The following is a 13,024-nucleotide window of genomic DNA, read 5'->3' on the forward strand; positions in this document are numbered from 1 at the left end:
AAAAAAAAAAAAAAAGGTCCCTGAGGGGTCATAACATTGTGAATCTACTAAGTATCCTTGAAAATCAAGGAACTGCAAAAGAATAGAACAGTTAAGGTCTAGTAAGCTGGAACAGGAACTATGTTTGAAAAGAGATCCATGGCACTATCACAGCGTATTCTTAGGTCACTAATGCTTTTGTTCAACGTGCATTTCATATATAACACCAATCAGAATGGGAAGGGCTGATGAGAATTTCATAAGTCAATAAAATATTTTGTAGACCTGAAGGCTAGTTTAACATCATGCCATTATTTTTCCTCTACCACAAGGAAAATATATGACATCAATGTTATGGCTTTTTAATAAAACACATAAAGAAAACAAAATACTAGTTAACATATCCTTTGTTAAATTGTAAAACTGTGAAGTTATCTTTATAGAAATATGATGCTCAATGGGATAAGTGCAAAAAGTTGGATAATTCAGGAATATTCAAACATTACCTGTCCAGGGCACCTTCTAGGTGTTCATGGGAAACATCAAAATAGTAATTAGTATGCTCTCCACTGGTAAAGGCATTTGAACTTCCTGCATGCTCACTTAGAAACTGGCTGTATTCATTTTCTTTAGGGTATTTCTTTGTTCCCAAAAACAGCATATGTTCACAAAAATGACTTAAGCCAGAAATATTTGAAGGATCTGACAATGATCCTAAAAGAGAAAACAAATATATAAATAAATCATTTTGCTATGTAAAAGCTACTAAGTATAGATGAATTACAGATAATTTGGAACTCCTGTTAGCAAGACAACTTCAACCAATAACAGAAAGTTAAGCATAGGCAAGCTTTAAAATGTATTATATACAAGATAAACTGGAGTTATAACACACAGATTCTAGTTCTTGGCATTAATCACTTGGTGACCTTATGCAAGTTACTTAATATCTCTGGACATTAGTTTCCTCATACATCATACTAAGGAGAAAAAAAAGAGATAAATTCAATGTTCCACAGAGATAAAACCTTCTAGCTCTTAAATTTATTGCAAGAGACCATAGTACATAGAGCTGAGAGCATGGATTTGGGAGTTAGCAACTCTGCTAGCTGTGACACTCTGAACAAATACCTATCTCACCTCAGTCACTTCCATATGTTGCAGACAATACCCATCTTAGAAGAGTGTGTGAGTACTGAGATGATATTTCTAAAGTGCTCTGGATTTTACTTGGCAATAGCCATAAGAACCCCTCCTTGGGTTTCTGAGGCAGTATCACTATGGAAGTACATTGCCCGACCTTCCTTCCGAGGAGTGACTGGTGGGTTTGAACCTCCAGCCTTCCGGTTAGCAGTCAAGTGCCTTAGGCACTACGCCACCAGAGCTCCTAAATTCTAAAATACCAATCCTAAAATAAAATAAGGGAGTCCCTGGGAAGCACAAATGTTAAGTGCTTAACTACTAGGAGACAGGTTGAACCTGAACCCACCCAGAGGCACCTTGGAAAATTGGCCTGGCAATCTGGTTCAGAAAGGTCACAGCCTTGGAAACACTATGAAGCAGTTCTACTGTGCACACACAGTGTCGGCATGAGTCAGAATCTACTCCATGGAAAACAACAACAAAAATAAATTATAATTCTAAAATAAATATAAACACTTTTCAGGCAGGAAAAAAAAAAATACCACCAACCCACTACATATAGATATAGATAAGAAGCTGATTAAAGCAACATTGAATATGGAAGAAGTGTACACTTAAGAATCTAAGAAATACGTTATTATTACATCTACAAAAATGAAAACATTAGACCTGTTACTACAAAGGCTAGGAGTGAATTTCCTTGTTGTTTGGACTCTCCAGGTAGAACATAACAAGATGCCTTCAGTACATGTGTATTTATTAGATTTAAACTACTGTAGAAAGGAAGGTATATCAGCGTGACCTAACTACCACATCTATAGTTGCACAGATACAAAAAAGTTCTAATAAGCGTATTAGGTTAATAAAACTGAACAAAGCTTAATTCATAATTTTAAACTGTACCTATGTGTACATCAAGGGCTGCTGATGACTTATCCGTGGTGGGATCACTGATGAGAAGTACTTTGATGCCATTGGCCAGCTCCAGCCCACGGTACTCTCGCTTGTCTTCAGGAGATTTGGTAATGTGATTTCCTATTCTCTTGATAGCTGGATTAGTCATTTTGCTGTAAGTCTTTTTTTGGAAACTGAAAAGAAAAAAAGTTATTAACTGTTGGATTATGCTTTTTTTAAAAAAAGAACAAAGAATAACATTAAGTAAACCCATATAATATATCATCAGACAAAAAATGACTGGAGGAAATTTTTTATAGCTGATCTACAAGGTATAATCACTCCTCACTCTTTCAGAGAAAGATAAAAATTGTTTTTGTGGGGCTGTATTTTTATCTAGGAGAGCACATGGATGAGTATTTGAGGCAAGATGAGTTGAGCCGTGGGTTGGTCAGTCAGTGTGCTGGTCTAGAAAAGAGTTTTCCACGATCAATAACTGCTTTCACACATATTTCAGTGACAAGAAGCTGAGCCTGCAGGGCAACACACCAACCAGGTAAACCAAAAAACATAAACTATAGAGGAAAAATGACCCTATGCTAGCACATTTCCTTCTCATTTGGAAGACAAAAACAAGATTATCTGACTACTCCTTAAAGAGTAACTCACTGCCATGGAGTAGATTCTGACTCATAGCAACCCCCACTGGTTTCCGAGGGGGTAAATCTTTATGGAAGGAGATTGCTCAATCTTTCCATGGAGTGGCTGGTGGGTATGAACCACCAACCTTCTGGTTAGCAGTCAAATGCCTTAGGCACTGCACTACCAGAGCTCCTTTCAAAGAGTAACAGATATCCAAATTTAATGGGAAATTAAATACATTGCCATCGAGTTGATTTCAACTTACAGTGACCCTATAGGAAAGAGCATAATTTCCTCATAGGGTTTCCAAGGCTGTATGGAAGCAGACCACACATCTCTCTCCTGCAAAACAGCTGGTGGGTTCAAACCATTGATCTTTTGGTTAGCAGCCGAACACTTAGGCACTATACCACCAGGGCTCCTGAAACTGTTGTCAATGAGTTGATTCCAACTCAGCTACCCTACAGGACAGAGTAGAACAGCCCTATGGTTTCCAAGGCTGGAATTTTTACTGAAGCAGAATGCCTCATCTTTCTCTTACAAAGCGGCTCATGCGTTCAATCCACCAATCTTTCAATTAGCAGCCAAGCATTTAAGCACTGTGCCACCAGGGTTCCTCAAAAATAAATTAGGGGGGACATTATACACACAGACAAAAAAAAATCCAAACTCACTGCCATGCAGAGTCTGATCCGACTAACAGCGATCCCTCCCTGGGTTTCCAAGGCGGTATCACTATGGAAGTAGGTTGCCCAATCTTCCTTCTGAGGAGTAGCTGGTGGGTTTGAACTGCCAGCCATCTGGTTAGCATTCTAATGTCTTAGGCACTTTGCCACCAGAGCTCCCAGGGCATAAAAAGTCATACAAATATTTTGGATAAAATCTTCATTTTTTGTGTTAAAAACTCTGGAGATTAAGAGAGGGAAAAAGTCAGTTTACTTTTACTGGCATACCTTCATTTTTGGTATTATCTATAGTCATGGGAAGGAGCTCTGCTGGCTTGGTGCCTAGGCATCTGACTGCTAACCAGAAGGCTGGCTGTAGAAATCCACCAGTCACTCATCAGAAGGAAGGTTGGGCAATCTACTTCCATAGTGATACTGCCTCAGAAACCCAAGGAGGAGTTGCTGTGAGTTGGATCCAATTCCATGGCAGTGAGTTTGGTTTTTGGTTTGGTATAGCTGTGGAGTCCCTCTGGAGGCTCCGTGTTTTATTGACTACACAAAGGCATTCAACTGTGTGGATTACAACAAATTATGGATAACACTGTGAAGAATGGGTATTCTAGTTATTCAAACAGAATAATGGATACTGCATGGTTTAAAATTAGGAAAGGTGCGTGTCAGGGTTATATCCTTTCACCATATTTATTCAATCTGTATGTTGAGCAAATAATCCAAGAAGCTGAACTATATGAAAAAGAACACAGTATCAGGATCAGAGGAGGAGTCATTAACAACCTGTGATACGCAGATGACACGATCTTGCTTGCTGAAAGTAAAAATAATTTGAAGCACTTACTGATGAAGATCAAAGACTACAGTCTTCAGTATAGATTACACTTCAACATAAAACAAAAAGTCCTTAGTCCTTACACCTGGACCAATAAGCAGTACCACAATAAACAGAGAAAAGACTGAAGTTGTCAGGAATTTCATTTTACTTGGATCCACAATCAACACCCATGAAAGCAGCAGTCAAGAAATCAGATGACTTTTTATACTGGGCAAATCTACTGCAAAAGACATCTTTGAAGTGTTAAAGAGAAAAGATGTCACTTTGAAGACTAAGGTTGTTGTTGTGTGCCATCGAGTCGGCCCCGACTCATAGTGACCCCTCCTTGGGTTTCTGAAGCAGTATCACTACGGAAGTAGGATTGCCCAACCTTCCTTCCGAGGAGTGGCTGGTGTGTTTGAACTGCCAGCCGTCTGGTTAGCAGGCAAGAGTCTTAGCCACTATGCTACCAGAGCTCCCGAAGACTAAGGTACACCTGACCTAAGCCACGATTTTTCCAGTCACCTCGTGTGCAAGTGAAAACTGGACAATGAATCAAGAAGACCAAAGAGGCATTTGAATTGTGTTGGTGAAGAATAATGAAAATACCATGGACTGCCAGAAGAATGAACAAATCTGTCCTGGAAATGTATAGCCGGAATGCTCCTTAGAAGTGAGAATGGCTAGATTTCATCTCACCTACTTTGGTCATGTTGTCAAAAGGGACCAGTCCCTGGAGAAAGATATCATGCTTGGTAAAGTAGAGGGTCAGTAAAAGAAGCAAGACTCTCAACAAGATGGATTGACACAGTGGCTGCAATGATTGGCTTAAACACAGCACAGACTGTGAGGATGGCACAGGACCAGGCAGTGTTTCACTGTATTGTACCCAGGGATGCTATGAATCAGAAATGACTCGATGGCACCTAACAACATGGAGCACCTACATGGCACGAATGGTCAAGCACTTGAGGATGAGCTGAAACTGGCAGTTCCAATCCACCCTGAGGTGCCTCAGAAGACATTTGCTAAAATGAATAAGAGGTTGTATAAGGATCATTATTAGTGTCAACCAAAACAGTGCTCAACTTGACATTCAAAGATAGGGCAGACTGGTGGACCACTGAGACTATGGCCCCTAGCTGCCCTTCAGGTCTGGAATTGAATGCACAACTGTGGCTTCCAGCCAAACAACAGACAGGCATTCTAGTTGAGCATTTACCTGAGGTAGATATACTCCTTGGAGAGAACAAGCAATCAAGAAAGAAGGGCTGTTAAGGCACAGGGAGACAGCTCAGGGGGTAGGAGTGCATGGAGGGATGAACACAGGGAAGAGGTAACTATCAGGAGGAAGTGGGAGGGGAGATATTGCATTGTGCTAAATTGTGGTCAGTGTCATGAGACAAAGTGTACGTGATCTGCTGTATAGAAAGTGTATTTACTTCATAAATTTTCACCCAAATCACAATAAAATAAATAAATAAATAAAAATAAAAAATAGGGCAGAGCTGGAACTCATGGTCTGATATGCACATGCTCAGAACATACCAACAACCCCTAATGAGGAATAAGCCTGTGAAGTCCTAATACAAAATAAGGGATTTGGGCAGCCCTACAGCATAGTGCCTAAGGCATATGACTGCTAACCAGAAGGCTGGCGGTTCAAATCCACTAGCCACTCCTCGGAAGGAAGATGGGACAATCTACTTCCGTAGTGATACTGCCTTGGAAACCCAAGGAGGGGTCTCCATGAGTCGAGTCCAACTCAACGGCATATAACAACAACAACAATGAAGGCAGCAAAAGCAAGGACATAAAACAAACGGTTGGAAGGCCCTCAGTGATCTTAGTAAGGCAATGAATGGCAACCCTAAAGGAGATGACAGGTAAGTTCTCTTATAGAGAGTCCCTCTGGGTTCCTCTGATAGTCCTCTCTCCTTTCTTCTCTGTTGTTGTTATGTGCCGTGGAGTCGGACCTGATTCACAGCGACCCCTCCTTGGGTTTCCGAGGCAGTATCACTACGGAAGTAGATTGCCCCATCTTCCTTCCGAGGAGTTACTGGTGGGTTTGAACCGCCAGCCCTCTGGTTAGCAGTCCAGTGCCTTAGGCACTATGCTACCAGAGCTCCCCCTTTCTTCTCTAGAAGCCTAGAATTAGGGATGCGAAAGGACTACCACCACAGAATCCTGAAGGAGTCCTGGTTGAAGGGATTTCCAGAATCTGGGGTATGTTTTTAAGAGTAGGGTAGATACTACCTTTGTCTATGTTGGTCTACACAAGCCTCCAAAAAGGGCACAAGGAACTTCAGGAACAGCCTTATGTGAACCAAAGGTCTTACTTTTTTTTTATTTTTTATTTTTTAAGAGTTTGTTTTACATTCAAAGGTCTTACTTTTTATACACAGGCATTAAAACTGGTTAAGGTACTTTCAAAAGGACAATCTGTTTAGACTGCAGCAAATGCCTTCAGTACATAATTGGTTTCAAAACCTTACTTTAGGTTCAATATAAAATGCTATTTAAAAAAATGAGTTCCAAAACAGCAACATTAAGATTAAACCATGAGGCAGCCTCCAAGAGGCAGCCTCCATTAAGACCCCTAATGCTTGGAGGGCAGCATGAAAAGGCCCTAATAAGAAGCTCTGTGCACACAGCAGCGAATGCCCAGCTTTCAGAGGGGTTGAGATTCTAGTGATGGATTTCACTAGGCAGAAGCTAAAGCCGAAGGCTATTTGGTTCCACTGTTGTTGTTATATCCAACTCCCTCTACTGTACTTTCCCCCCAGCTAAACTGATTTAGGATTACAAATTATTCAAATGTGCTATTAATGATAATGAAGCTCTAAATTAATTCTCTGTCCAATCCACAGCTCTACTGCGGGGATGAAATACAGCTTGCTTTGGTAGGAGAGGGAACTCTGGTGGCGTAGTGCCTAAAGCACTGGACTGCTAACCAGAAAGCTGGTGGTTCAAACCCACCAGCTGCTCCTGGGAAGGAAGGTTGGGCAATCTACTTCCGTAGTGACTGCCTCCGTAACCCAAGGAGGGGTCGCTATGAGTCGGACTCAACAGCACATAACAACAACAACAAAGGTAACAATCCTCAACTACAGGCTACAACTATAGGTGTTTTCTTCCAACTTCCCTTGTCCTGATTTTAATTTTCTTGAGAAATAAGTAAAAATGAGATGAAGAGTTCTCAACTCAGAAAAACCATTTGTAAATTATCAAAGTCCATCACAGGTAATGATATGATTCATCGGGGTATTGAAGCTGTGCCTGGTTAATACACCTAGAATTGTTGACAGTGAAAATAGGATTTTATTCTTTAAGATTAAAAAAAAGTAGTCGAACTACTAACTGATTTTAGACATCTGAATACAGGATGGAGGGCAGCTATAAATTTCCAAGCTGGCAATACTCCCACATCAAATATCATTAATTCTTGAGGAGCCAAAAGAGCCAAAAGAAACAATAGTAAACAAGACCATTCCCAGCAATTCATATCCAAAAGGCACAGTCTATCTTTATTTACAGCATATCGACACTTATATCTATCAACACTTCATACAATGATTTGATTCTCACCTTCTGGAAAACTGAAGGAAATGATCAAGACTCCTCCTCTGATGATGATGATGAATGAATGCATCAACAGCTTGCTTGTCTCTGTATTTATACTCCCCCATGAGTCATATGTCTATCTAGCTCAGAGCCCTCATTAACATAAAACTCTTCAAGAATAATTTTATTTATTGTAAATGTTCTCCAATAAGCAATAAACCCAGAGCAAGCAAGCATTCTGGCATTTTAGATGACAAGCTAGTGCTAATGCAAATCTTTCCCAGACATTTATTTGATATTTTTAATACGTCAAATAAAAAATTTTAGGAGCAATTAAATTATTTCAATTTTAGGGACATTATCATACATAGGAAACCACACTAAGGCATAGTGTCAGGTTTCAGCATCTTGATAAACTAGAGAAATGTTTAATAATTATAACACATTTAATAATTTTGTCCAGGATAAAAAAGAATAATTGTAACCACAGAAGGTAAAAGCTGGAAGAGCCATTGGATCTAGTCCTTTGTGGTCCAAATATTGGCACTTCTAGCTCCTCCTAGAAGCTTGTTAAAAATGCAGAATCTCAGAATGCACCAAAGGTCTAGTGAATGAACCAGAATCTTAATTTTAATGAGATTCCTTGATGGGCTAGTACCATGCTGGGCTAGTCTAAACCTTCATCTTAAGTATGAGGACACAAAAGCTTGAGGAGCTTACATAACTTGCCCGAGACTATACATTAAAAAGTTACAGTGAGAACTCAGCACATAATCACAACCCTGTGTCCACTCCCACCTCCTATACCTAAAAAACATGCCCATTAGTTACAAAGGTAAGTATGCCACAGCCTGGGCTCTGAAGGAACCCAGAGTAGTGACAAAGACACTTTAAAAAACAGTGTAATGACAAAGTTGTCCCCAGGGCACTACAGGGAGTAATGAAAAAGAGTACTTAATCCTGACAGAAGGGAAGAGGAAGGAAGTGAGTAGAAGCATGACAAATAAAAGGCAAGGGAACAATCGAAGTAGAAAGGAATACAGGAATACGTGAGCAAAGGCCTATCAGTGGAGAGTGCATGAGGAATATGATGAAAACAGCAAGACACTCAGTGCTCAAAGAACTACAGTCAGAATTTTCACTTAAAGATCATGGAATTTTTTCTGGGTTTATAAAGGCCTAAATCTCAGGTTTGCAACAACAAATCTCCAAATAGGAAGTCATTTCCAAGTACTCATATTAAGACGTAATTTTATTATATAAATAATCTTTTCTTCAATGACCTTCTGCAGTCTCTTTTCTCATATCTGGTTAAGTTTTGCACAACCTACTTAATAGCTGAATGGGAAATTTTACTTTGCCTTTTGATCTCTACCACCCATTTCACAGCTCACAAGTTACACCTACCTGATGGAGAAATACTGTTGTGTGCTGGCAAGTAGATTCCGACTCATAGCAACCCCATGTAACAGAGAAGAACTGCCCCACATGGTTTCGTTTCCCAGGCTATAATCTTTACAGAGGATCCCCAGCCCCAACCCCACCCCAGAAGCTAGCTGATGGTAGGTTCAAACTTGCTGATCTTTCGGTTAACAGGTGAGCACTTAACCATTGCACCACCTGGGTTCCTTTGATTTAGAAGTGGATGACCTATAAACCAAAACAAGTACGTGATCCGTGCTAATAGTTAAATTACAAATCAAAACCTCCCTTCTGTGGAATCCACCCATCCACTCCCAAAACAAGGCCTCTGGCACTCTTGAATGCAGAAGAGGAGCCCAAAGAAAAAATTCAAAACCAGGCCAGAAAACCACTTCTTTCCCTTAGAAGGCAGAGATAAGTAAGCAGAGAGATTAAGGTAGTGGTGGTATAAACCCTAGGCTCCTCAATATAGTAATATAGTCTAAAACCACATATTCCCAAGTACTACTGATGTTACTTGACCTAAAAAATGACATGTCTGGGGACCATCTACTCATGGTCCCTCAGTTATAGGGACAGTTATATCTCATTTCATACACCAGCTAGATCACAAAGGGAGGCAGAAATCGAAAACAAAAACAAAAAAAAAACCAAACTCACTGCCATCAAGTCGATTCCAACTCACAGCAACCAACCAACCCCCTTTGGGTTTCCAAGGCAGTAAATCTTTACAGAAGTAGACTGTCCAGTCTTCCTTCCACGGAGTGGCTGGTGGTTTTGAACCACCAACCTAAAATCCTGTTAATAACATTTTAGTTTCCCATGACAAGATGCTTTGACTTTGTTCCAGGCAGAATGTCGGCTGTTCTAACTCTGTCCCTGGCCCTGTACCTAGAGGTTAAAAACCAAAAACCAAACTCACTGCTGTAGAGTCGGATCTGACTCATAGCGACCCCTCCTTGGGTTTCTGAAGTGGTATCACTATGGAAGTATATTGCCCAACCTTCTTTCCGAGGAGTGGCTGGTGGGTTGGAACCGCCAGCCTTCTGGTTAGCAGTCAAGTGCCTCTAGGCACTACGCTACCAGATATAGATATAGATATAGATAAAGGAATCTTACAGCATATCATTTTAGAGAGTGCTACTGTAAATTTTTTAGTTTTGGTGCATGTATATCAGTGGTTGTTAATTCTAAAAATAACTCGGGATTCTACCCTCCTACCTTGGGTCCAATGTAATGAATTACAAAGCTTAACATCCAACACTTTATAGATACTTCATGAAAGTTTAAGCAAATGAACAAAACCTTCATCTTACACCTCTCGGCACATAATTAACTACAGGTGTAGTCTGAGAACCTTGGGTGTTTTACAGATAGCCTTTAGGCTGTTAAAAAAAAAAAAGGTAAGAGAGATGCCACCTGTCTAAAACTAATCCTTATAATCAGCACCATTTAAAAGTGCTAATGCTTTATAAACTGCTTTTTTAATTTTCCATTCTAAGTGGCAAGTTACAGCAGTTACCACTGCCATCCTTCTCAACCCCAAATGAGGAATCTAAAGCTCGTGGTTAAATGACTTGCCCAAGGGCAGTCATGTAGATCTGTGGCAAGGCTGGAACTACAGAGAAAGAGGAAGCGTGGGCAGGGGAGGAGCAGAAGGTGGTGCTTAAGGAAATTACACATTGCTTTCTTCCCCAGCCCCTGGTTACCATCCTACAGCCCGCCCTGACCCCATTCTCCTCCCTTACAATCCCAAATAACAAAAACCAGGCAACAAAAATTAAAATCAGTCAAAAGAAATATTCCTGTGAAATTTTTCAGTTTTACTCATTTCCCCCATAGTACACAGAGAGAGAGAGAGTGCACGGAGCCTAGAAGAGTGCTTTTAATCTGCCAAAGGTATCTCTCAGCAAAAAGCTATGAAATTATCTCACAGTGCACTGCCCATAAAAAGGAGAATGTATGTTGTTGCTGTTGTTGTTGGGTGCCATTGAATTATATCCAACTCATAGCAACCTTACCCATCGATGCAGCCACTGTTGTCAATCCATCTTGTTGAGGGTCTTTCCCTTTTTCGTTGACCCTTCACTTTAAAAAAACAAAAACAAACTCACTGCCGTAGAGTCGGATCCGACTCATAGTGATGCTTCCTTGGGTTTCCGAGGCGGTACCACTATGGAAATAGATCGCCCAACCTTCCTTCCGAGGAATGGCTGGTGTGTTTGAACCGCCAGCCTTCTGGTTAGCAGTCAAATGCCTTAAGCACTACGCCACCAGAGCTCCTGACCCTCCACTTTACCAACCATGATATCCTTCTCCGGGGAATGGTTCCTTCTGACATGACCAAAGCAGGTGAGATGAAATTTGGCCCTTCTTGCTTCCAAGGAGCATTCTGGCTGTACATCCTCCAGGACAGATTCATTAGTTCTTTTAGCAGTCCATGGTATTCTCAGTATTCTTTGCCAACACAACTCAAAAGCATCAACTCTTCTTCAGTCTTCCTTATTCATTGTCCAGCTCTCACATGCGTAAGAGGTAACTGAAATACCATGGCTTGGGTTGGGTGTACCTTAGTCTACAAGGAGATATTTTTGCTGTTCAGCACTTGAAAGAGGTCTTTTGCAGCAGATTTTACCCAATGCAATACGTCATCTGATGTCTTGACTGCTGCTTCCACTGGTGTTGATTGTAGAACCAAGTAAGATGAAGTCCTTGACAACTTCAAACCTTTCACCATTTATTGTGACGATGCTTCTTGGTCTAATTGTGAGAATTCTTGTTTTCTTTACATTGAGGTGTAATCCAGACTGCAGACTGTAGTCTTCATCAGTAAGTGCTTCAAGTCATCCTCACTTTCAGTAAGCAAAGTTGTTCTGTTCAAACGACAGACTCCTGATCTATGTATAGCTTCCTCATGTGTACAATGCAGTGTTCGAGAATTCCCATTCTTCTTAATGTTATCCATAAGTTGTTATGATCCATACAATTGAATGCTTTTTCATAGTCAATAAAACATAAGCAAACATCTTTCTGGTATTCTTTGCTTTCAGCCAAGATCCATCTAACATCAGCAATGATATCCCTCATTCCCTGTACTCTTCTGAATCCAGCTTGCATTTCTGGAAGTTCTCTGTCAATATACTGCTGCAACTGTTTTTGAATTATCTTCAGTAAGATTTTACTTTTGTGTGATATTAACGATATTGTTGGATAATTTCCACATTCTATGGGATCATCTTTCTTTGGAATGGGCACAAATATGGATCTCTTCTAGTCAGCTGGCCAGCTAGCTGTCTTCCAAATCTCTTGGCATAACCGAATGAGTGCCTGCAGCGCAGCATCCATTTGTTGAAACATCTCAATGGGTATTCCGTCAATTCCTGGAGCCTTGCTGTTCGCCACTTCCTTCAGTGTACCCTCAACTTCTTCCTTCAATACCATTGGTTCTTGATCATATACCACCTCCTGAAATGGATAAACATTGAGCAATTCTTTTTGGTACAGTGATTCTGTGTATTCCTTCCATTTTCTTTTGATGCTTCCTGCATCATTCAGTGCTTTCCCCACAAAATCTTTCAACATTGCAACTTGAGGCTTAAATTTTTTCTTAAGTTCTTTCAGCTTGAGAAATGCTGAGTGTATTCTTCCCTTTTGGTTTTCTAACTCCAGGTCTTTGCACATTTCATTATAATAATTGCTTTGTCTTCTCGAGCTGCTCTTTGAAACCTTCTATTCAGTTCTTTGGGAGCTCTGGTAGCATAGTGGCTAAGACACTTGCCTGCTAACCAGAGGGCTGGCGGTTCAAACCCACCAGCCACTCCTCGGAAGGAAGGTTGGGCAATCCTACTTCCATAGTGATACTGCCTCGGAAACCCAAGGAGGGGTC

At 40.6% G+C, this 13,024-nt stretch overlaps 1 protein-coding gene across 1 annotated transcript in view; it reads right to left on the reverse strand.

Annotated features, from left to right (window-relative positions):
- Positions 1–13,024, reverse strand: part of IDE (insulin degrading enzyme) — a 161,473-nt gene that overhangs the window by 107,408 nt on the left and 41,041 nt on the right. The window contains exons 2-3 of the mRNA XM_007951263.2: positions 2,026–2,210; positions 486–693 (exon numbers count right to left, since the gene is read on the reverse strand). Of these exons, the coding sequence (XP_007949454.1) occupies positions 486–693; positions 2,026–2,210 (393 nt within the window). The remainder of the gene's footprint in view (positions 1–485; positions 694–2,025; positions 2,211–13,024) is intronic.

Source organism: Orycteropus afer, unplaced genomic scaffold (assembly GCF_000298275.1).
Source record: "Orycteropus afer afer isolate SDZICR_OR568_19922 unplaced genomic scaffold, OryAfe1.0 scaffold00293, whole genome shotgun sequence".
NCBI lineage: Eukaryota > Metazoa > Chordata > Mammalia > Tubulidentata > Orycteropodidae > Orycteropus > Orycteropus afer.